The sequence below is a fragment of the Chrysochloris asiatica genome, unplaced genomic scaffold (genome assembly GCF_000296735.1).
Source record: "Chrysochloris asiatica unplaced genomic scaffold, ChrAsi1.0 scaffold00009, whole genome shotgun sequence".
In the NCBI taxonomy this organism is placed as follows: Eukaryota; Metazoa; Chordata; class Mammalia; order Afrosoricida; family Chrysochloridae; genus Chrysochloris; species Chrysochloris asiatica.
Genome location: NW_006408527.1, coordinates 9,337,871 through 9,364,012, shown reverse-complemented (window position 1 = coordinate 9,364,012; position 26,142 = coordinate 9,337,871). Strand labels below are relative to the sequence as shown.

Genomic DNA, 26,142 nt, shown 5'->3' with positions numbered 1-26,142 from the left:
AGTGTTGAGTGTTTTTACTGGACACTTATAATTTTAGTTTTAAGTGTTATTTTACTGGTGCTTACAATGATTTTCCCAGAACGTTAACATTTGTAATTAAAGATGTGCAAATGGGATTGATATTCTATCAAGGTAACTCTGACCCTACCCCAATCCTCCAGTAACTTACTCTTAGTTTGCAGCAAAATGTTTGGTGCTTTAAACCCTTGTAAGGAGTACATTTGCAAAACTAGATTTTCCTGCTCTGGAAGTGCAGTGGTTATGAATCAGGTGGCGAAGGTTAGGGTCAGCAGTTCGAAACTACCAACAGTTCCGCGGGAGAAAGATGAGGCTCTCTGCTCCCGTAAAGATTTACAGCCTTGGAAACCCTGTACAGGGTTGCTATGAGTCGGAACCAACTCCATGGCACGTGATGACCACAGCCACAAATATGTTCAATAATGCACTAGACTGCAAGGTCAGTTTGAACCATAAGGTCAATGGTTCAAACTTAACCAGCTGCTCCTCAGAAACCCTTTGCCAGGTCACTATGAGTCAGAATCGACTTGATGGCACTTAACAACAACAACAACAACAAATGTGCCCAAGGAGTTCTGGTGTGGCTATGGAGGGTAAGCCCTGGACTGCTTGCTAGCTACAAGGTCAGCAGTTCAAACTTACCAGCTGCTCCTCAGAAATCATATAGAGGGTCGCTACAAGTCAGAACCAACTCGGCTGTACTTAACAACAGCAACATGTCCAAAGATTAAGCACTTTAGGAGATAACCTCTCATTTGGATTTCTAAGTTAATTGCCATTCATTTTGATGCTGAGAGGACTAGGAGTCTTGTGTAGTAGTTTCCTAGGGTTGTTATAACAAAAAACAAAAACTGGATGACTTCGAAGAGTAGAAAGTTGCTGTCTCATAGTTCTGAAAGTTAGAGGTCCAAATCAGAATGTTGGCTGAGCCACATTCTCTCTGAGGGATCTAGGGGAAGATCTTCTCTTGTCTCTAAGGTTCTTGTAATCCCAGGTGGTTTTAGGATTGTAGCTACAGCATCGTCCCTTCACCACACGACTGCTCTTCCTCTGTGTCTCTTTTACAAGGACACTAATCAGATTGGATTGCTGCTGAGTCGGTTCTGACTCATAGTAATCCTATGAAGGGTTTCTGAGGAAACCTATGGTGGGTTTGAACTGCTGTCCTTGGGGTTAGCATAATCTGATGGTGGATTTGAACTGCCGTCCTTGGGGTTAGCATGATCCTATGGTGGGTTTGACCTTCCATCCTTGGGGTTAGCAGTCCAGCGCTTATCCTATAGCACCACACTAGGAATCCATTCAGATTGGATTAGTACACAACCTATTTCAGTATGACCACATACTGCTACTTTACTTGATAACGTCTTCAAAGACCCTATTTCTAAACAAGGTCACAATCACAAGTACCAGGGGTTAGAACTTCAACATACGTTTTTTTGGTGGCAGGTGGTGGTGGTGGTGGTAGAGGGGCACAGTTCCTTCCATAACATGGCACAAGAGTTAGTGTGAAAATAGAAGCAGTAATTACCTATGAGAAAATTAGTTGCTGCTTTGAACTGGGACAGATTTTACTATAAAGCAGTTAGTTGTCAACAAGGTGAACATGACTGGAGTGATTTATCTTGTAATAGAAAAGGGTCAGATATGAGGTCAGGACCTGGACTGAAGAATGGTTGCTAGCAGCTGGGATCCCACCTGGGAGGGGCTGAGGATGAAGTGTAGTGCAGAGTCACGGCAGCAAAAACTGTTAGAGACGGGCAGGTCAAGGTAGAAACATCATAACTCCTGAAGCAAGGCAGTGAATTTGGAGAAATAGCCCATTAATCTGGGAGTCCTGGTGTGGCGCTGTGGGTTAATGCACCAGACAGCAAAGTTGTTTGAACTGCAAGGTCAGTGATTCAAGCTCACTAGCTGCTCCTCAGAAACCCTATATAGGGTCGCTATGGGTCGGAATCAACTTGACGGCATTTAACAACAACAACATGTTAATGGGAATCCTGTGTGCAGAGTCCAAGCATGCAAAGAATGAAGTTTAGCAGCCAACCAGCAGAGCTGAGTACATCTCTCTCTAATCCTTGGCAAATTCTGCCGTAAGAGTCTACTTGACTCCTATGATTCATGATAGGTTTTCATGAGGCAGATGCTGAGTTGATGGCCAAATCTATGGGTGCTATGAATTTAAAAAGGGATCTAATATGATTCAGACCTGTGTAATTACCCCCAGGAGGAACATATGACCATTAGCAACATTCTTTTGACAAACTATTCTGTATTAAGGATGAGTTGGCTGGAGATTCTGATGTTCGTCAGGGTGGAAATGGGAAGAAACCTTGAACACCCTGTAATCTTGAAGGCAACACAAGCAAATACAGACATACCTGAGATAAGTAATAGGGATGTGCTACTAGATTTAGGTAGAGGAATGGTCACTCCCACAAACATGGTCTGGATGATGTTGTTGTTAGTTGCCACTGAGTGGATTGAATGACAGTACAGGGTAGCGCTCCATAAGGTTTTCAAGGTTGTCACCTTTCAGAAGCAGATTTTTAGGCCTGACTTCTGAGCCATCTCTGGCTTGGTGCTAAGGAAATGACAGAGCCTCATTCTCTCTAGTAGCCGAGTGCTTAACTGTTTGTGCCACCCAAGAACTGATGTAAATGATTGGATGTTAGAACTGAAACCTAAAATATATAAATGAAATAAAATACTTTTTAAAATCCAAGAGTTACATAATTCTACATATATAACAGAAAAATGTACATATTAACAAAGCATTCAAAGAATGGAGTCATTTGGAGAGGAAAAGTCATTGAGTTTGGAGCCAAGAGGCTTGGGTGAATGTCCTAACAACTGATTAACTCTGTAATTTGGGAAAGCCACTTAATCTTTCTCAATCTCTGTTTTTTAATGTGATATATGACCTATGGCACAGGGCTATGGAAAAATTACCAGTGGAATAATATACGTAGAAGTGCACTTAATCTTTAGATCATAATGAGCTCATGCAGCAAATACCCATTATGGGGTCCTGGTTTGGCAATGTAGGATTAACACTAGACTGCTCTCCTCAAGGTTGGTGGTCCCAATCTATCAGGTCCTCCTTGGAAACCCTGTAAGGGTCCCTATGAGTTGGAACCAACTCAGTGTACTTAGCAACAAGAGCAGCATGTACCAGGCACTGCTTGGTGCTAGGAAATATAAAGAAGACAGCCAGGGTGCCTGCCCTGCTGAGTTTATACACAGTTAGACTTCACAGAAAGCTGCTCCATGTCATGTACTTGCAAGGGAGCATTGCCATTGTTTTGCTTGTGGTATTTGTAAAACAGTGTGAAATACTGGCATTTAAGCAGGGTCTTAAGTAGAGTTTTGCTAGACAAAAGGAAAGGGAGAGCCCTCTAGGCAGAGGAGTGAGTGTGAGCAAAGTGACCATGAAAGATGGCTGGGCAAAATGAGTAGTCCAGTGAAGGCAGGCAAGTCAGGACTGGCGAAATGGACTGTACCTGGTCTCACCTTTCCTTGCACCTCTCTCCCTGAATTGTGAAAACTTTCACTGAGAACTGGGGCTGAGAGGAGAGGAGGGTGGAAGCTGCTTTGCATCAATTCACATTATGGGTGTGGGGGTGGTGGTGTATTAAATACAGAGATTATGGGAGTAGGGAGGAAGGGTAAAACTCCATAAATAATGCATATTAGGGCCCTTTTCTTGGTCTTCACCATGCTGGAGCTCTTGGTAAAATTTAATATTTATTGCCTTCTGTCCAGAAAGTCTGTTCTGTTTCTAGTTTTGAGGGGTGGAAATTAAATTCTCTTAGACAAGAGAGGTTTGAAGCATTCCAGTGGAGATGACCTGCTGGCATATAGAAGTATCATTTATTCACCACCTTCAAAGCAGTAGCAAACACAGAGGGAGAAGAATTTCTCTACCTGTTGCCTTGATGCTAGAGATGCAAGGTCCAAGGCCTTCAGGGGATTCTTTGATTTGGTGGCACTTCTGACCTTTATTAGTGACTTAGCAGTCCTCAGAGTTGATGACAGTTTATCAGTACACTTTCAGACAGCAGGACCCTGCTGTGGTGCAGTGGGTTCTGCATTCAGCTGCTAACTGCAAGGTTGAGTGTTCAAACCTACCAGTTGCTCCACGAGAGAATGATGAAGATGCTTGCTCCTCTGAAGATTTACAGTCTCAGAAACCCTGTCTATATAGGGCCAAGTATGAATTGGAATTGACTCGATGGCAGTGTTGGCTTTTGATTTGTATTTCCCCAGAAAGATCATGATAGAGGTAAACTTGATACTACAAGGTGAGGTATTCATTCATGTTTGAATATTTGAGGAAGCATTTATTAAGTATCAATTATAAGCTTATCCTAGTCATACGTACCCCACTGCCATTGATTCAATTCCTACTCATAGTAACATTACAGGACAAAGTGGAGCTTCTCTTTAGGGTTTCTGAAGCTTTGGGAGCAGATAGCCTCATCTTTTTTCCTTGGAATGAATGTCTGTTGAGTTTGAACCGCTGACCTTGCTAGGACTACAAGAGCCATACAATACCATTCATGACCTGAACGTACTTGGAGTCTTAGTGGAGTAGGTAGACATGTGCACAGCTGCAGTGTTATGTTAAAGTCACAGTGCCAACCGTAAGAACAAAGCATGGTGAGTGTCTGACTTTTTGGTCCAATGTTCTCCTCTCATTGAGGAACACCTTGACTCCCTTTTAAAATACAGTGCCTGCCGCCTCAGCATTTCTCAGTTCCTTTATCTTGCTCTATAGTTTTCTTTTTCCCCATCACATTTATTGCCCTCTGTTCTGATTGGCTGTCACTGAATAACAGAGCGCCCCAGTATTTGCTAGTTTAAAACAAGTTTACGATTCCTCATTGGTCTATTGGCTGGTTAGGCTTGCCTTGGAAGTTCTTTCTTTGGTCTCTCCTATGCTTGCAGTCTAGTGTGGACTGGGGCTGTGGTCATATGAAGACTCAGTTGAGCGTGGTGTCCAAGGTGGCTCTTCAAATGGCTGGCAGATGATGGTGATGGTTGCTGAGAGCTCATTTGGACTTGTCCATCAAGACTCGACGGCACTTAACAACAACAGTCAAGGTCCCTTCCTGTGGTCTTTCCATGTGCCTTAGACTTCTCACCATATGGCAATAAGGTTCTAAGAAAAGAAGTATCTTAGAGTGAAACCTCTCAGAAGGCAGGCCTGAAGATCTGCTTCTGAAAGGTCACAACCTTGAAAACCTTAGGAACAGTTGTACTCTGTACATAGGGCCACAACTAACAACAACAATAATATGCATTATTAAGTGTCAGTGCCTTCGAGTCATTTCTGACTCATGTTGTTGTTAGGTGCCATCGAGTCGGTGCCGAATCATAGTGACCTGATGCATAGCAGGACGAAACACTGCCCGATCCTGGGCCAACCTCACTGTTGTTGCCACACTTGAGCCCACTGATGCTGTCACTTGGCCAATCCATTTCATTGGGGGGTCTTCCTCTTTTTCTCTGACCCTCCACCTTACCAAACATAATATCCCTCTCCAGTCCTTCCTGACAATATGTCCAAAGTATGAGAGACGAAGTTTGGCCATCTTGGCCTCCAAGGAGCACTCTGGCTTCTCCCAACACAGATCTGTTGGTTCTATGGGCATCCCATGGCACTTTGAATATTCTCTTCCAACACCCTAACTCAAAATCATCAATTCTTCTACGGTCCTCCTTATTTACTATCCAACTTTCACATGCATATGAGGTTATTGAAAATACCGTGGCTTGGGTCAGGCCAAGTGACTCATAGTGACCCCTATATAGGGTTTTTGAGGAGTAGCTGATGGGTTCAAACTGACTTTGTGGTCCTGTGATTATCCTATAGTGCCACACCAGGACTCCTTATGCTTTATAGTGTAACATTAATATAGAATTTATTATTTTTAAAGGAGCCCTGAAAGTGCATAAGGGCTTGACTACTCAACCAAGAAGTTGGTGGTTTAAATCTACCAGGCTCTTAATGGAAGAAAGATTGTGGCAAATTGCATCCAGGCAGATGACAGCCTTGTGGGACTGTTAGTTCTACTCTGCCCTAGAGGGTCACGGTGAGTCAGAATCAACTTAATAGCAACAGGTGTTTCAGTTTTATTATTTTTATCTCTATTATTTTTTATTTGTTTCCTTCCCCACCTCATTAGAATGTAAGCCCCGTAAGCGCAAGAGGATCCACTGATTTATATTAAGCATGAACAACAGCTCTTGGCCCATAAGTGTGAAACAAACATTTGTTAAATGTTGAATTAATGGTGTCTAAGCTGCCATGTTCTGGTTGTTGCTTCTCCTAGTGGTGAGTTTTGAACACTACTCCTGGCTTACATTATTTTCTGTCTCTCTTAGTAGACTATCTGCTTGATACGGATAGGGAATATTGTTCCTTTATTCACAGATTTATCACTCCCTGGCCAGTAGTCAGTGCTCAACAGCAATATGTTAATTGAAAGCTTAATGAATTAGTAATTCTGCTTGGTGCATACACAAATCATGAATGTTGTGTGGTGAGGTACCATCAAGTCAGTTCCAACTCATAGAGAACCCATGTCTAACAGAACGAAACACTGCCCAGTGTTGTGCCATCTTCACAATGTTGCTAAGTGTGAGCCCATTTGTTATATCCACTGTGTCAATCCATCTTGTTGATGGTCTTCCTTTGATCCTCTGCCTTGCCAAGGATGTTGTCCTTCTTCAGGGACCAGTTCCTCCTGATAACATGTCCAAAGTACATGAGGTGAAGTCTCACATCCTCACTATACTTCTTCTAAGACAAATGTATTGTTCTTCCAGCAATCCATGGTACATTCAACATTCTTCTCCAATGCCATGATTCACAGGCAGCAATTCTTCTTGGTTCTTACTTATTAAATGTCCAGCTCTTGCACTTTTATGAGGCAATTGAAATCCCATGACTTGTGTCAGACACCTCTTAGGCTTCAAAGAAGATACCTTAGCTTTAAAAAATTTTAAAGAGGTCTTCTGCAGCAGAATTGTCCAATCCAATACATTATTTGATTTCTTGGCTGGTGCTTCTATGAGCATTGATTATGGAACCAAGTAAACTGAAATCCTTGACAACTTCAATTTCCCCCCATTTATCATGATGTTGCGTTTTGGTCCAATTGAATTGTGCAGATTTTTGTTTTCTTTATGTTGAGGTGCAGTCCATACTAAAAGCTGTACTTTTGAATCTTCATCTGTGTTTCAAAATGTTTTACTTTTAGCAAACATGGTTATGTCATCTGCATTTCATAGTTAATGAATCTTCCTCCAATTCTGATGTTGTGTTTAAAGTGATGAGAAAGAAACTACATTTGAACTGGAAGATGAAGGCTAAGTTAAGACTTTGTAAAGAGGAAAAGGAAGGGGTAGGGCAGAAAGTCATAAGAAAATACTCTGGGGCAAAACATAAGGGCAAATGAGGCAGTAGGGATACTGGGTTGTGAGCCCCCTGCAGGTTGGATCCCCATCTGACTTGACTTCTAGTCTATTGATTATAGTTTGAAACTAGTGATTCTAGTAGTTAGGTACTCAGTACATGCTTGGTGAATGAATGCATGTCAAGAGAGCATAATATGAAGGTTAAGTTAAAAAAAAATGTATATATATATATATATATATATATATATATAGCTACTAGGATTCCAGTTAATACATGCATGGTTTTCTTCCAAAGAAAATGTCTTTAAACATATCTCTGTGGTCAGTGGACGACTGTAGACAAGTTCTTTCAGTAATACTCTTGTCTTCCTCTCATTTGGAGGCTTTCATTAAATATGTCAATCAAAACAGTGGGCCAGTTAAATTTGAGACAAAAAGGTCAGCTCAGAAGATACTGGCAATTTTGGGGGATTCCAAAGTAGTTATATTAATAGTTTTTTTCAAGGGACGTGGAACAATCACAGGGGCTCATTAAGAAGAAGTTTTAAGGTAATTGAGCACAGAGAAAAGTCCAAGACAGTTGTGCCAGAACTTGTTTTCCATCAGGACTGTGCACATGCCCACTTGTCCAGGGTAGCCAGGACTGTCGTAAGATAATTTCATTGGGTAACCTTACCCCATTCACCATACAGCCCTGATCTTGCCTTTCAGACTTCTCCTTGTTCTCAAAACTCAAAGATGAGTGAAAAGGAACATGATTTGAGTCCCTCAAGGATGCCCAAATTGGTGTATTGGCTTGGTTAAAATTGAAGAGTACAGAATTCTTTGGGGAAGGGTTAGAGAGATGGAAACATCACTTTTAGAAGTGTGTGGTTTTAAATGTAGGGTATGTTGAGAAACAATAACTTCATATTTTGATATTTTTGCTTAAAAAGATTTCTGTGATTTAAATAGCAATGCTTTTTGACTTAACCTCATATATGAACTCATGTTTGTTCTTTTTTGATGGGGGAGATTTAGTTAGGTAAAATCAATAATAACTTCTTGTGGGAATGAAAGTATCTTTTAAATGCAAATTCAGCAAAAATTTTAAAGCACTGAAATTTAAGCGTTGTTAAATTATATATTTTTTAACATAAGCTAGTTCAGTTGATGTATGTGAAAAAGCTGTCTTTCACAGAATGATTTATGCTCTTATATTGGTTTCTAGCATACTGTATGCCTAATGAGAAAATGTAGCAAAATCCTTTGGATTAACCCTGAAACTTTTGTTTAATCTTACAAGGGAAAGACTAGTTTTTAGGTCAAAAGGAAAAAGAATGAGCCACGCATGCTTCAGAGGAAAATGAAAATCTGCCACAAGACAGCAACATTATTTAATTCTGCAGCTACAAATAGTTTTTCTTTTTTTAAAAAAGAAAACAAGCTACAGAAATTGTGATGATGTTTTACAAGCAAACTATTGTGTATCATTACTATCTACGTATTTATAAATTGGTTATTAAAATTACAATGTCAAAAATCAATTTGGGCTTTTTGTATTTTAATATATGAGAATTATTCAGTATCAGGTAAATAGAGCACTTGCTGTATATTAATAAATGCATACCTTCTTGTGCTTTTCATCCATATTGGGAGCAAAATCCCCCAACTGTCTTCTCAGTTATATTTAGGCTGGAAGTTATATTAAATATCTACACAAAATCAGTCCTTTGATTTGCCAAGTTCTATGGAAGTTAATAACAAATGGTGAAGATGGCATGAAAATTGTTGTTAAGTGCTGTTGAGTCGGTTCCAACTCATAGCGACCCTCTATAGGGTTTCCAAGGAGTCATTGGTGAATTTGAACCACTGATCTTGAGGTTCAAACCAGCCTTTCAGTCCAGCGCATTTCCTACAGTGCCACTCATAAAAATGTAGTCACAAGGTCAGCAGTTGAAACCCACCAGCATTTCCTTGGAAACCCCATACATGTTCACTACGTGTCAGAACTGCCTCGATGCCACTTAACAACAACTTTAACTGTGGATTTTAATTGACATGCCTTTTTTATGTGGTGCTGTGGGCTAATACATCAGACTACAAAGTCATTGGAACTGCAAGGTCAGTGGTTCAAGCTCACCATCTGTTCCTTGGAAACCCTATACAGGGTCACTATGGGTCGGAATCAACTTGATGGCACTTAACAACATACAAATAGCTTAAAAAAATAAAGACAATACTTGATACGTGAAGCAGCTCATTCTTCTTCTTGGTTTTGTATCCTAATGACAGAAAGGAAGTCTCTGATGTCCCAGAGACTGAGAGCTGGGGATGGCCTCAGCCAGCCACAGTGTTCAGGCTGAGGATTGTATTTAAATTGTCCTTATGACTTCTAGCTCTGGAAATTTTGTGTCTGGAGTCTGGTGGTTCATTTTTAAGTGTTTCATAGTCCCTCTTCATTGCCATCTCAACCAGTGGAACTAGTTTCTTCACAGTCAGAAATATCCCCCACCTCCTCCAGTGCCTTTAAGATCGCCTTGCCAGTACATGTATCTCATGATCTAGACACACATGCGGTTCTCACCTGCTCCTCAGTTGTTGAGACTGTTAGGTTCCAAAGACCAGGTTGTTACATGAAATTGGCATTATGTGAGAGTTGACGAGTTGAGAATCAAGGCCATGCCTGATTTGCTGTCTGTGTCATCTACCCCACCTTCATGGTGTGGCCCCTGTATAGCGGGTCCCCCTTCCTCACCATGGTGGAGGCCACAGGGGTCAGGGTAATGGTGGTGGTGGTCAGGTGTTACCTGCTACCCACCACCTCCCATGCTTGGTGGAGATCCTGTTTCATCTTTTAGCCACAGCCCCATGCTTCTCCTTTTTCTTGCCTCCCCCTACTGACCTATCTGGTAACTTTGGTTCCATACCTGGCCTCCCAGTACCTACCTGTGACCTCACATTTTCCTGCTCTTTCCTGGTGCCCTTCATGGTTGAACCAAGATATTATGGATGAAAAGGAGAAGGTGTCCTTTGGCCAGTTGACCACTGTCCCTTGTGTGGCCAGGTAATTTACCTGGGCCTCCGGTACATAGTTCAGGGTGGCCTGTTGTGGGAGCCATGACCCTGCATGGGATCCAGACTGTTGGAGGTTGCTGCTTGAGAATTGTTTCAAAGTTGTCATAAATGCAGAATGTTGAATAATGAGATAGTTGTTAAGTGAGTAGTAAGCATATAGAAATATCTATCTGTCTACCTACCTATCTCTACCTGTCACCATTTTCTTGACTTTTACCAGATGCCTCTGAGAATACTGACATTATATCCTACCTGTTCAAGCAGGTGTGATTGTAGTCAAGTCTCCAAATGCTGAAGAACAACCTGTTTGACTATTCCTGAATGAAACGAGACATGATCCTTAATGTTGATTCACTGTAGGATACTTGGATTTCATATTTGAAACTCCATCTGCTATTGCCTAAACAGTACTTTCAAAAAATGGCTTGTATTTCTCTGCCTGTAGTCACATACTCCATAGTGTTGAAGATCCTGTGTATATCCTCTGTAACATTAAGGGGTCAGGTGTAACATTTTCTGCTCGTACCTCTTAAAGGTTCAGTTATTTCCTTCAGAATATCCATAAAGTAACCTTTTCAGCTTCATTCACATGCATTGCACACTGAGCAAAATGGTCTTGAAGATGGATGGCCACATTCTCTGTGACGTCCTCCAACACTTTGTCCTTAGCCTTTTCGTTATGGTAGTGCTCTGACTGCCTCACCACTTACCTGCTATGCAGGCCAGTTCTCATACAGCCAGCAGCTCGGCCAGATCCCCAGTACCTTGTTGGCAAGGAGCCAGGCCCTCCACCTTCTTCTTAGGTTGAAGAAGTTGAAGCTGCTGGCAGGAAGTCCAAGGAGAGGTGATAGTCATTATAGTGTCTCAAGCTCCAGCAGGAGAGAAGTGGGGGCCATAGGAGCCACTGTGTAGCTGGAATGGGGTGACTTCTGCTTAGAGGCTGCTCCCTTACATAGTGCAGAGCCCTCATATAGGGTTTTAAATGGATTTGAGAAATGTTTTCTAATTTTTTTTTTAATGCAGTGAATGTACATCGATTTTTAAGCATGCCTTTTCCTTAGTATCATTAAAAGCATGATTGCTAAGAGATCTTATTACCTATCAACATAATTAAAGGAGATTGCAATATTTTTTAACTTAAAAATTCCATTGATCAAAACCACTGTGGATGTCTTTTTATGAGGGAGGTGAGGGGAAGAAGAGGAGTAGGTGGAGAAGCAAAAACAGATGATACAGTCCTGGAGTCTTGCTCTTTTCCTTGTCATGTGTCTAATGGGCCCCTTTGTCTTTCAGGAGGACTGGCCTTGGCGCAAGTACTCTTTTTCTATGTGAAGTACTTGGTGCTATTTGGCATCCCAGCTCTGCTCATGCGCCTGGATGGACTCAAACCACCGCCCCTGCCTCGCTGTGTGAGCACCATGTTCAGCTTCACGGGCATGTGGAGGTCAGTGGTTTGGCTTATTAGAGCCCTTTGCTGGTTTCTGGTGGGAGGAGTCCTAGATTGACTGCTTTCAAAGGGCTTGGGTTAAGGCCATTTCTTTGACTCTCCTTCAAGCCAGTTTGGTACTTGGGTTTCTTCACCTCACTAACAGAGTGGCAATCCATGCCTTTGGGCCTCTCAAAAACATCATCAGGCTATGAATATATTTGAGATAAAGTTTCTTGCAGAATTGATGTATATTATAAATGTATATAGAAGGCTTTGTTTGGAGTGATTTCTTAAGAACTTGGGACATATTTTGATTATTTTCTTAGAATTGCATCTTATATAGATGCAATTATATATATAGGGGGCTTCAAAACATTCTTGAAAAAATGGAGTTAAAAGCTAATGGAATTTTTTGACAAACCTTTTGAAGCACCCTCATATATGTGGGGCTGTAGAATTAAAAAAATAAAAAAGGACTTGGGAAACTTAGGATAATAACACAGGCCTGTGCTCTCAGATCTTAGACAGTTTACCAAATGCCTCTGTTTTCATTTCCTAATCTCTTAAATGGTAATAATAGTAATACCATCTATTTCAGAGTTGTTTCGAAGATTAAATAAGTATGTAAAGTATCTAATACATAATTTTGTTGTTGTGAAGTGCTGAGTGAAGCTGTATAGGATTTCTGAGGAGCAGCTGGTGGGTTCGAATCAACCTTGTGGTTAGCAGTCCAGTGCTTATCCTACAGTGCTACACCAGGACTCCATAGGAGGTGTTTACAAATGTCAACTTTTATCATATGCTATTCTTATACTTGGAGTCCTGGTGTGGTGCTGTGGGTTAAACCGCCAGGTCGGTGGTTCAAGCTCACCAGCTGCTCCTTGGAAACCCTATACAGGGTCGCTATGGGTTAGAACTGACTTGACGGCATTTCACAACAACAACAACAACAACAATTCTTATACCTACTGCACATACGTGGATATACAGATGCTTTTTCCAAGCTTTATCACTGTTTTTATTGGCCTGGAATCTTTTCTCCAAATGATCTCTTAGCCCCCATGTCATTTCTGATAGTTGAGCCCCAGATGGACTTGCTTCCGGTCCTGGTGTTTTCTTTTCTTACATTTCCAGATGTAACAAGTGACAGGATGGCTTTGCAGTTGCAAACCTAGTATAAATAATTCAGGCTTAGTAGTTGCACAACCTGAGAGTCAGTGCTCTAGAATCCTCATTGACTTTACTCTAGTCCTTACCACTGGACCAATAAATAACATCAAGATCAGTGGAGAAAAGATCGACGTTGTCAAAGACTTCATTTTGTTCAGCTCAACTATCAACACTCGTGGAAGCAGCAGTGAAGAAATCAAACGATAGATTGTATTGGCATATATGCTCCACAAGACCACTTTGAAGTGTTCAAGAGCAAAGATGTCAGTTTGAGGACTGAGGTGTGTCTGATCCAAGCCATGGTATTTTCAGTAACCTCAAATGTATGTGAAAGTTGGACAGTGAATAAAGAAGACCATAGCAGAATTGATGCATTTGAGCTAGAGTGTTGGAGGTGAATATTAAAAGTACCATGGACCGCCAAAAGAATAAACCCATCTGTGTTGAAAGAAGTACAGCCAGAATGCTCCTTGGAAGCCAGGGTGGCCAGACTTCACCTCTCATACTGCGGGCATATCAGGAGGGATCAGTCCCTGGAAAAGTACATTGTACTTGGTAAAGTTGCAGGGTCATTGGAAAAGAGGAAGACCCACCATGAGATGGACTGGCACAGTGGCAGCAGCAATGGGCTCAAGCATAGCAATGCTTGTGAGGTTGGCGCAGGATTGGGCAGTGCTTTGTTCTGTTGTACGTAAGGTCACTATGAGTCAGTACCGACTCAATGACTCCTAACAACAACAACAAAAGTCCTGACCCTGCTCTGAGTTGTCATACTTGGGTCTACCTCTGACTCATTCATTTGTACATTTAATCTCTGTGGGCAGAAAACCAAGATTTACGTAGGGGAAGTGCTTGGTGAATATTGTCATATCTAATGTTGCTCGTTCTTAGCCCATGGAAGTAGCAGTCAAGAAATTTAACAACATATTCCATTGTGTAAATCTGTGACAAAAGATCCCTTTTAAGTTCTAAAAAACACTGTCACTTTGATGCCTAACATGCTCCTGACACAAGCCAGTCTTTTCAATTATCTGATGCACATGAACAATGAAAAAGAAAGACAGTAGAAACATTGATACATTGGAATTGTAGTGTTGCTGAAGAATATTGAATATATCATGAGCTGCCAGAAGAACAAACAAATCAGTGCAAGGAGACATAAAACCAGTATGCTCCTTAGAAGAGATGATGGTGAAACTTTATCTTGCTTACTTTGGACACATCATCAGTTTGTGCAAAAGGACTTCATGTTTGGTGATGTTGTTGTTATGTGCCGTGGAGTCGGTTCTGACTTACAGCAACCCTGTACAGTAGAGGATCAGCAAAAACAACGGAGAACCTCCATGATATCCACTGACCCAATAACCACAATGGGCTCAAACATATCAAAGATCCCAGAGGTAGCATAAGATATTTGAAGAGCAGTGTTTCATTCTACTATCCTTCAGGTCCCCACGAATCAGAGCTGACTTGAGGTAACTAAAAAAAGCAACAGATGTTGTCATTGAAAAGGTGGTAAAAACCTGGTAGGGGAGGTACCTACCAGGTTTCCCATACCGATTTACAGAGGCTGAATTTAAGCCCTATTCAGACTAATTTTCCTTTTGTTCCAGTTCACTCCTTGAAGTTAAAATTTCCATATGGTTATTAAAAGGAACAGCAAGTAGTTACTTTGATTTATCCTTAATTGCTTCATCAAATATCATAGGTCATCCTGCTTTAATGGCAATGTTGAGGAACGCTAGTAGAAAAGATGTTCTGTCTAACTAGGAGGCCAAGGAGTGGTTCTTGTTTAAACAGCGAGCCTGATTGTAAAGCTGTTGACTTTGGACTTACTCCTAAGAGTCATTTATAGAGTAAATGGGTTGGAACTCAGCATGCTTTGGGGAGGTACCACAGTGTTTCATGTAAGCACAGCATGCTTCCCTTTGCTGCCTCTGGCTGAGCCGTTTGCATGAGTAAATTTCTTGGGAAGAATGGGAAGCCCATTCTCCTGAAGGACTTCTACAGTGTCATCTGACTTAAGAAAACTCTGTGACTCCCAGACAGGCCTACTGGCTCCAGACCCCTTGTTCCTTGTCCATAATTATCAACTCACTGATTGTTGTAAGAGACAGTTGAGACAGCTGATTACATTTCATACTTAGAATGGGTGTCTTCTTGTCCTTTATTTAGTTTATTTGTCCAAGACCGTCAGTCATATATATATCACAGAGGTGGAGACAGCATGTCTGCCAAGACTATCGTCATCATGGCTAGAACGGTACCATTTCCTCCCTTTCAACTTAAAGTTTTAAGGCACATGTGGGCAAGAGATTAATCATGAACATTTACTCTGAGGGAGAAGCTCTGGGGTTACCCCTTAAAGTGATGTGCTTCTAAAGGGTGGTTTAGATGGGCATGTGACAAAATCATTAGCTTGGTCTTACCTGGAAGTAACGTAAACTCTTATCCTGGCTTCCTTTAGCATGATTGCCTGTGGCTTTTACCTTTCACATTTATACTTTATTGAAACTTTGTGAAGTGTTTTCCAGGTGTCCAGTTAAACTTAGAAACATCAGAATCTTCTCTCTTTGTACACAATGGCCATTCCACATTAAATAGTTTGATTTGGGAAGGAAAAGTAACTTTCTCTGAACTAGTAAAATTTAAGACTCATATAAAGTAGCTTATTAAATAGGAAAAAAAAATCATAGGTTATCTTTTGTGCTGTTTGTAGATGTTCCTTTTTACTTATGAGAGCATTCACTGTGTCCTTGTCTAGAATCTGGTGGCATAACCCTGACCCTAAACCTGGTCTTTGTTCTCAAAACTTTCCATTTGAACAGTGCATATCAAGATAAAATAACTTCAAAAACATTTTTTTTTAGCATTTTATTGTTGTGTGAAAGCTTACAGAGTAATCAATTTTTCATGCAACAATTCATAGACATTTTGCTTCATGCCAGAGTGCAGTCCCCACAACTTAACATCATTCATCCCAATGCCTTCCTATGTTTCCCGTTTCCATTCCTTCTTCTTTCTAAATCTTTCCTGCACTCTGAATCTTACCTTTGACAAATGCTGCCCTTTTGAGCTTAAATGGTTGATTATTCTGAGTAAAGACCTCCGTATTGTATTTTTCACCTTACAGACCTAATAGCCATTTGTTTGGCTGAAACTTGAGCCATGGAGGTTAGTTCCATGCAGACCTGAAGGGTGACTAAAGGGTCATAGTCTTAGGGGTTCCACTAGTTTCTACCTGTCCAGTGAGTCTGGTCTTGTTTTATGATTTTCCGTTTGGTTCCATATTTTTCTCCCACTCTACCCAGGACCTTCTAATGTGATCCCCTTCATGGCAGTTGGGGCACTTGGTAGTGGGGTACGCAGGGACCAATTAGTTCTGACCTCACGTAGGCTGAGGTGCGTGTGGTCTATTCATCTGCTACATTAATTGTTTCCATGTGTCTTCCATTGTCTTCACTCTTCATTGCTCCAGATGGGAGAGACCTGTACCTTAGATGGCCACTCACAAACTTTTAAGATCTCATTTGCCACTCATTAAAGTCCTTAATATCTTCAGTCACACAGATATTGCTGTTGGAAAAAACAAAACAAAAAACATTTGGTATTATCATTGGGGAGCCTGTTTGTTGTTCTCTGTCATGGAAAGCTGCAATGCCAAAAGCTTGGAGTCTGTACCATATAGTAGTTCTCTCAGAGTTACCAAGAGTGTGTCAATTTCATCTCAATTCCTTGATTAGATCCAAGGTATAGCATAGCCATCCTCTGGTTCAAGAGAGACTCCAAAGGTGCAGGCTTCACTCAGAAAAAATTCTATGGAGACATCCCACCAGTGACCAAGAGAAAATAACTTTAGAATTTCTATTTTCATCTGCCTTTACTTCAGAGGCATCTATTAAGACATAGCTGCAGACAGAGAATCACTTCCTTTTCTTAGATTTAGGTCTGAGAAGAACTTAGTCATGAGGAGATGTGGATTAGTCTTGAGTGGATGAGTCCCTGAGTGGTGCAAATGACTAATGCACTTGGATGCTAACCAAAGGTTGGAGGCGCCAGTCTGTTTAGAGCTGCCTCTTGGAACAAAATCCAGGCAATCTACTTCCAAGAAACCAGCCTTTGAAAACCCTATAGCACATGGTTCTATTGTGATACATATAGGTCACTATGATTTGAAGTTGACTTGAAGCAGCTGGTTCACATGTGAGAGAAATTACTCTGTGGGCCATGGCAGCCCTCCATACAGTGACACCCAAGGCAGGTGAAGAGAACAGATTTAAAACAACTTGGAAATGGTTTAGTGAACTTCTAGAAAATTCACTCTGAATGAGGTTTAGAACTAATAAGGTGAGAGGAACTTTTTTCCTCCCTTGGTAAAGAAACTAAACTGTACCATCTTTAAGTCAAGGAAGACTTCAAGCCAGGAGCCTACTGTGTCTGATGGTTCTGAGCACTACATCATCTATTGTTGTTAAGTACCATCAAGTCAGTTCCGACTCATAGCATCCCCTGCATAGGGTTTCCGAGCCAATAAATCTTTGTGGAAAAGAAAATCATCTTTCTTCTGTGGAGCGTCTGGTGGGCTCGAACCACTGATCTTGTGGTTTGCAGTCCACTGTTTATCCTGAAGAGCCACTATACTCTACATCATAGAACAGATGAAATTGGCCATCAACGTAGAAATATACCCCTTGGTAAGATAGTTCAAATTGACCATAAAATTTGTTATTCATTTATTGTCTCAAACCTGAAAACTTGGACCCAGTGAGTTAATTTTTCTTCCTCTTAGCCTCTTCTCTTTCATATAATGCCTGTTCAAATATTTGCAGGCATAACAAGACCCTAAAGAATATGTGTATTCTTGCTTGCATGGTTTTTCCGTGTCTTATGGACTTGAGAAATTGAGAATTTTCTGCTTAATTTTTAGGTCTCCTGTTTTAATTTAGGTGAGCTGAGTTCGATAATGAGCCTCTTTTGCCAGGAGTCATTAAAGATGACATTGCATGTCTGAGATTCCAAATTAGAAATCTGATCATGCTCCCTCATTTGATTTCTAGCTATGGAAGCCAAGTGTTATAATTTCCCATGGTGCCTGGTGAGTTATAGGTCAATTTCAGTTATCGTAGGAATCTCACCAACTTACCCTCTCGCTATTTCTTGAATTATGATGTTCTCAGTCTTCATAGGCAAACTCATGGATCATTGCTTATCCCAGAGGGATCTGGGCCCTGTTGGTGGCTGCTAGATCTTAATATATGAATACATATTTGGACTGGGACCCAGAGGGGCTGGAGTTCTTCCTTTCAGTGAGGAGTTGATTGCTTGGACTGTGAAATCAAGAGAATGTAGATCTCTATCTGGAGAGTTAGTTTAAGCATATGGTAGGTGATAAAACCCGGCTATACAAATTGCTTCTTTGTATCAGTTCTGCCTTGGAATCATGTTTAGCCTCAAGTTGCAGGTTATGTTGGTAGGCACAACACTGATGAAATATGCAGCATATCTACTAGCATTGTGGGGTGAGGAATAGGACCAAGGTAAACATAAGGAGAATATAAAGTAGAAAAGTTAGAAACAGTGCTGTTAATAAGTGCTTGTTTTTTTTTAGAGGCAACCTAGTTCTATTATGGCACTGTGGGTTAATGTGCTGGACTTCAAGGTCAGTTTGAACCTCAAGGTCAGCAGTTGGAGCTCACCAACCGTTCCTTGGAAACCCTATACAGGGTTGCTATGAGTTGGAACTGACTCGATGGCACTTAACAACAACAATAAGTGACTAAACGTTTACTATATACGAGCTCTGACTTCAGACAAAACTTTTAATTCTCTGGGCCTATTTTTCCATCTCTAAAATGGGGATAATAATTGTATTTGCCTCATAGGGTTGATTTGAGGATCAATTGACCTGGCACTAGTGAGTCCTCAGGAAGTGGCAGCTACTTATTGTTTTTTGATGTTTGAAGATCTAACAAAGCCAAAGGTGACTCAGTGGTCAGGCTGGCAGATAGCCCAAGGAGGGAAAACTGTGTTCTGTGATGTGACAAAGGAGTGAAGGCTTTATGCAAGCTTTGAGTGCAAGGTGAGAACATGAAGAGATAGGGCTTGTTGTACTGTTTCCTAGGGAAACAGAACCCGTGACATATATACATAGGTAGGTGAACAGATACTTAGATGTTTATTTCAAGGAACTGGCTTACATAAAAGGGGGTGGATTGGCAAGTTCAAGATCCACAACTCAAGTGACAGGCTGGAGACTCCTACAGGCTTCTGTTTAAAAATCAAAAGGTGACGAGAAGAGTAAAGGGTAAGTGCTCGGGCAAAATGTCTTTTATAATATGGAGACTAAAGACAATTCAAAAACAGCTGCAATATTAATATTGAAAGGGATCTGTCAGAGGTTCTGGCCAGATTCAGATGAGAGCATGGAACTAGGTATACCATTGCAGGCATCAGATGGATCTTGACTGAAAGTAGAGAATTCCTGTCATTACTGATTATGCAGATGTTACCTGTGATTTACTGATTATACAGAGGCTTTCTGCTGTGTGGCTCATGACCAGCTATGAACAACATTGTTCCAGAACAATTAATTGTGCTCCTGAGGAACAACTACCAAGAGGCAATCCTTCAAACAGAACAAGGGGACTCTGAATGGTTTAAAATTAGGAAAGGTGTGTACCAGGATTGTATTGTTTCACCATATTATTCAATCTGTATGTTTAGCAAATAATCTGAGTAGCTGGATTATATGAAGAGGAATGTGGCATGAGGCTTGGAGGAAGACTCATTAACAACTTGCAATATGCCAATATTACAAACTTGCTTCCTAAAAGTAAAGAAGAATTAAAATCCTTGCTGATGAAGATCAAAGGCCATAGCCTTTAGGATTGGTTGCACCTTTTTGTAAAGAAAACAAAAATCTTTAAATCACTGGATCAATAAATAACATCAAGTTAAATGGAGAAAAGATTGAAGTTGTTAAAAACTTCACTTTGCATGGATCCACTGGTAGCATAGTGGTTACAAATCGGGCTGATAATCTCACAGCCAGCAGTTCAAAACTACCAGTTGTTCTGAGGGAGAAAGATGAGGCTTCCTGCTCCCACCAAGATTTACAGCCTCAGAAACCCTGTACAAGGTTGCTATGAGTCGGAACTGACTCCACAGCACACAACAACTGTCAGCAAATATGGAAGTAGCAGTCAAGAACTCAAACAATGTACGGCGTTAGGTAAATCTGCGTAAGTCCTCTTTAAGGTGTTTAAGAGCAAAGATGTCATTTCAGGACCAAGGTAACTTCATAAGCATGTGAAAGTTAGACAGTGAATAAGGAAGACCATAGAAGAATAGGTGCATGTGAGTTATGGTATTGAAGAAGAATATTAAAAGTAGCATGGACTGACAGGAGAACAAACAAATCTATGTTAGAGGAAGTACAGCTAGAATGCTCCTTGGAGGTCAGGATGGCGAGACTTTGTCTCTCATACTTGAGACATATTATTAGGAAGTACCAGTCTCTGGAGAAGGACATCATTCTTGGTAAAGTGGAGAGCCAGTGAAAAAGAGGAAGATCCCTAAAGAGATGGATTGACACTGTGGCAGCAGCAGTGTCAAGCTTAACATTGATTGTTGGGATGACGCAGAACCAGACAGCGTTTCGTTCCACTGTGCATAGGGTTGCTAGAAGCAACCTAACAACAACCCCATACCATTGTATGCACGTTAATATTTGAGAAGTACTGGGCTGGATGACTCCTCAGGATCCCTCCTCCCTGACATGCCATGACTCTGTAGATTGGATGGTGGTCATGAGTAAATGTAAATTATGGTGTGCATTCAGTATTGCATATTCTCATGTGTCACAGAGAAATGGACCCAGAAGAACTTGAATGGGAGCTTTTACTGACTTTCCCACCAAAGGACTGAAAGAGCAGAGGGAGAATGAACAGCTTCAAGGCAGAGAGGGATTTAGTGGGCTGACCTTTGATGGAGTTGATGAGGAATCAGGGAAGCCAGATTTAGAGACGCTCAAATCAGATGAAGGCCACTGGTCTATCGTCACAGCAACTTAGGAAAAATTTGTTTTTGAAAAAATTGCCTTTGTCCTTCATTTTCTTTTCTGCTATTTTCCAAATGTTCCTCTAGAATTGTTTTCTTTTAAGAAGTCCGCAGAGTGTATAAAAGGTGAATGAAGCTCTCCTTTAGAGCAGCCTGCAGACAACTTTTCTTTATGTAGTGTTGCCCTCCTCATGTTCATTACAGGGTGAGATTATTCACATAGGAAATCTGACTCCCCAAACTACTGGAAAGCAGTGCTTAGGGAATGGCCTTAACTTTGAAAGAGATGATAGATAAAAGTAGTCATTTTATTTCCTGGAAACGTCGCTAGCTGTAGCGCACAGAAGATTTGCTAAGAAGTTAATTAAACTATACATCATGGGTATCTTATAGGTGCCAGCTGGGTTGTGATTAGTAAGTGAGTTAGTGGAAAGCAGACAAAGTTGCTTGCTGTATTATTCCTGTAGAGATGCTTCTGCTGGGAGCAAGGGACTGGGGAAAATGGACTCTTGGAGACTTGGTGGTAGCATTAACCCAAATCCCATGATGACTCATTATTATGTAACATAAATCTGCATATAACAGTATGACTGTCTAGTTGGCAGCTGACTTAATTGTTATCAGTAATTGTCTTAGCAATGTGTTGTCCACACTCCTTATATTTGGCAGGTGTGATTAGATACCATTGTTGTTGCCTTCTGTGGTTTTTATGCAAAAATGTAGTACTAAAGTCTTGGTTAAGGAGCTCTGGTAGTGTAGTGATTACGAATCGGGTTGCTAATCTCAAGGTTAGTAGTTTGAAACTGCCAGCCATTCTGTGGGAGAAAGATGAGGCTTTCTATTCCCGTAAAGATTTACAGCCTTGGCAACTCTGTGCATGGGTGCTATGAGTTGGAATCTACTCCACGGCACATAAACACTACCACCACCAAAGTCTTGGTTCCCTAGGACTTCTCAGGTGAATCACCACAGCAAATATGATGTATTTGAGACAGGGTATATTTCCCCTTGATAGTTACGTGGTCCTCTTAGTTTTAATCCTCAATAAGATTGACTCATAGATAAACCTGAGGAACTAGTTTTGTAGAGTAAGTTTTCTTTGTTTCACTTTCTTTGACAGCATATTTCATTTCCAAGAAGTTTTTAACAAGATTATCTGCCAAAATTTTGCCTTTGGCTTGATCATTAACAGCTATGTTGTGTACGTACTTCTCTCCCTCAAGATTTTTGGTCATCTAATCCTGTCTGCGAAATCAAGAAACTTCCAACTTCTCTTGTGGGCTTGAGTAGAGACCTCATGCCCACACAGGGCAGCCTGTGTGTGGGCTTTGGTTGGGATGTTTGGCTCCTTGAATTATAAAAGAATGTAGGGGATACCTCTGTGAATCAGGGGATAACATTAATGTCCTGATGATTCCAGGTCTCCTGGCTGTGGAGTCAGGGAGGAGGGAAGGATGTAAGGTAAGGTACAGTGGGGAGAGTGGTTCTATCTCATTCTATAAAAGCTCCTCCCCAGATCCAGGCAGCCAACAAACACATGAAGAAATGTTCATGATCACTAGCTGTTAGAGAGATGCAAATCAAAACAAAAATGAGATATCATCTCATACCAGCAATAACAGCAAAGATAAAAAAAAGTTGAGGACAATAAATGCTGGCGGTGATGTGGAGAGACTGGGACCCTCCTGCATTGCTGGTGGGTCTGCAAAATGATCCAACCTCTCTGGGAAGCAATATTGCACTTTCTCAGAAGGTTGAAAATAGAAATACCATACAATCCAGCAATTCTTCTACTTGGTATTTACCCACAAGAAAAATGAGCCACAACACGGGAAGATATATGCACACCAATGTTTATAGCAGCACTATTTACAATAGTAAAAAGATGGAGACAGCCAAAGGGCCCATCAACTGAAGAATAGATAAACAAACTGTGGTACTTACACACAATGGAATATTATGCTACCTTGAAAAATAACAAGGAAGCTGCATGCCACTACCTAACATGGATGAACCTTAAGGACATTATGTTGAGTGAAATTAGTCACAAAAAGAGAAATACTGCATAGGACCACTACTGTAAAAGACTAAGAAAAAAAACACCCCATACTAATCCACTAAAGTGGATTCTTAGCTGATTGCTGGGATGTAGGGTTAGGGGAGGGAGGAGGGGTAGGTGGAGCACAGGACAGGGAATAGACACAGGACAGTTTAGGCGTTGGGGAGGGGGGCAATATACAAGAAGGGAGAGGAGAATGGAAGAACAAAGCAGATGGGAGAAAAATTAGGCAGGTTTGAATGGGCTAAGTGGGACAGAGGTAAATAATGATGAAGGCACAACCTTGGAACAACAGGGCTTGATGATGCATGGACGGGATTGTAACTATGGCAATGAAATGATATATGAAAGAATGAATGTAAAACCTATGGTCTCCCATGTAAACTATCACATAATTCACAGTAAAACATTTATTAAAAAAAGATAAAGAAAGGCTCCTCCCCAACGGAGCCTCAACCAGGAAGAACCCAGCATTGTCCCAGCACCATCTAAGGTGGGCAGGGCATTTCCTCCTCAATGCAAGAAATCTATAGGTGTTTGTTTGTTTTCCTGTATGAGTGTCTCATACATTAAACTAAAGTAAGCTCCCTAAACATCAATGGGCACATCAAAACTACTGGCAGCAGGCAAAGGAATGTGTCTGGAGATGTTCTTCTGGTTTTGAGTATGATTGCTGAGAGCCTTTCATTCCATTTGATTCTCAAATGGTTTAGTCTTTCATTTATAGATTAGTAGACAGTTTTAATGGATTGCACAGAAAAGTCAAAATTACTGGTTCAGTAAGTATTTATTATTTATGTGCCAGCTACTGGCTTGTGAATACAAGCTGAATGGGGCAGAGTGTCCTTGATCTCAGGGAATTAATACCAACAACTAAGGTGTCATGAGACATGGCCATTTCTTAGCTTCCCAAGCGCTGCTATAACAGAAATCCCACAAACGGGTGGCTGTAAAGAACAGAAATTTATTTTCACATGGTTCAGGAGGCTTTCTTAGAAGTTCAAGATCAGTGTGTGGCTCTAGAGGAAGGTCCTTCCTTGTCTGCTTCAGTTTCTAGTGTTATGTGCCCTTGAGTTGATTGGAATTCATGAAGAACTCTTGTGACAAAGTAGAACTGCCTCATAAGGTTTCTTACACTATAATCTTTTTATCACTGTGTCTTTTCTTTCACCGAGTGACTAGTGGGTTCGAACTGCTGACATTTCGGTTAGCAGGTGAGCACTTAACCATTGTGCAACCAGGGCTCCTTTATTGCAGTTCCTGGGCTTGTTGATGTGTCTGTCTCCATCACTGGTCTTCCTCTCCCCCTTTTGTGCATCTTTGAAACTCAGAGAAGATTAGGTTTAAGACACACCCTACTCAATTATATCCTATCAACATAAAGAAAACCTTCTTTGCAAATAGAATCACATCCATATACCTAAGGGCTGGGATTTCAAAACACAATTCAATTCATAATGTAATCACTTGCTCATAACTTAAAAGAACTTCCTCGCTCCTCCCTTGACCTTAGACCACTCCCACCTTCCAGATGGAACTCAGCTTTTAGAACTGACTGTGTTCCTTTGCAGTGTCTCAAAGAGAAATGAGCTACAGAATTTTAGTATCCTGGGCAACCAGTGCCTATCTGAAGATGTGCTCTAGCTTGAAACTGAGCTAATAGATGCTTTACTTTCTAGAAAGTAATCTGGCATTCTGCATTGTTAGTCTTGCACATTCAAATTATTTTAAAGATAGGGTGCCAGTAATTAGATAGCACGTACTCGACTTCATTATTTTTCTGAATAGAAAGGTATTCCTCCTTCCACACTACATTTAGAGTTTCCTTGTTACAAACAAGATCACAGCCCTTGAGAAGCACATCTCACTCACCTTGAGTGGGAAGGGGAATGTGGCTAAACAGATTGCCTGTATGTGGATATCTGTACCCGAAGCAGAGGGTGTGTGTAATTCAGGTCATGCCCTGCGCTGCTTTAAAGAATACACAAAATACTGTAGGTAATGCATTATTAAAAGCATGCGTGGCAGAGCTTCCTTGTACACAATTTAAGTGTAAACTTATTAGCATTGCAGGTTGATGCTGTGCTGAGATTTAATTAGATTTCAGATGTCAACCAATTTATTAAATTAATTTCTCACTGCTTAAAGGGTGTAATATGTTCATGACAGTAGCTTTATCATCACCCTCATCCTATTTCCTCACGTGCTTAAGCAGATCTCAGCTTCCGCCTTGGGTTCAAAGCCAAAGCTTACTTCCCCAAAAAACTGCACTGTATGAGTGGAGCTTCTCTGGTGCTTAGAGACACTGAGGCCATGGGGAGAGCCATTTTTTATCCATATGGTCTGACAGGAATGTACCTCTTGTCCAGGTACCACTAGTGAGCTTAACTAATGCTCTAAAACAGTGTTAGTGTCTGTTTCAGTGCCCTTAGGACGTGTCCATCTTTCTCCTGTTACGTTGGCACCAAATCCACAAACCTCCTCCTGAGATGAGGAGAGTGGTAGAACTCTTCAAATACATTAAATATAATGAATCCAACCACATTGGCGATTCACATTGCAGGGTAAGCACTAGACTGCTAACCGCAAGGTCAGTGGTTCAAACCCAAGAGCTGCTTCTTGGAAACCCTATTCAGGTTCACTGTGAGTCAGAACCTGCTCAATAGTACTCAACAAACAAAACAAAAGCTATATAAGTTTACATGCATTGCGTTTGTGAAAGTTTAATTGGAAAGAAGATGAAAAACACAACTAAAATTGCTAAAAAGAGTAATATAACTTTAAATCCATTTGTACATTATAAATTCACTTCTGGAAGTATAAATCTAATACTGCCATAAAATAAAGATGTATACAGAATGCTGTGAATTTCCATTTCAGAGTGAAAAATAAAAAAGGTTTGTCAAGAAGATCTGGGATCTTAACT

General features: G+C 40.9%; 1 protein-coding gene across 1 annotated transcript in view; it reads left to right on the top strand.

The window, feature by feature from the left end:
* Window positions 1-26,142, top strand: part of HHAT (hedgehog acyltransferase) — a 501,005-nt gene that overhangs the window by 187,546 nt on the left and 287,317 nt on the right. Inside the window, exon 7 of the mRNA XM_006834198.1 lies at window positions 11,794-11,944. Coding sequence (XP_006834261.1) covers window positions 11,794-11,944 — 151 coding nt within the window. The remainder of the gene's footprint in view (window positions 1-11,793; window positions 11,945-26,142) is intronic.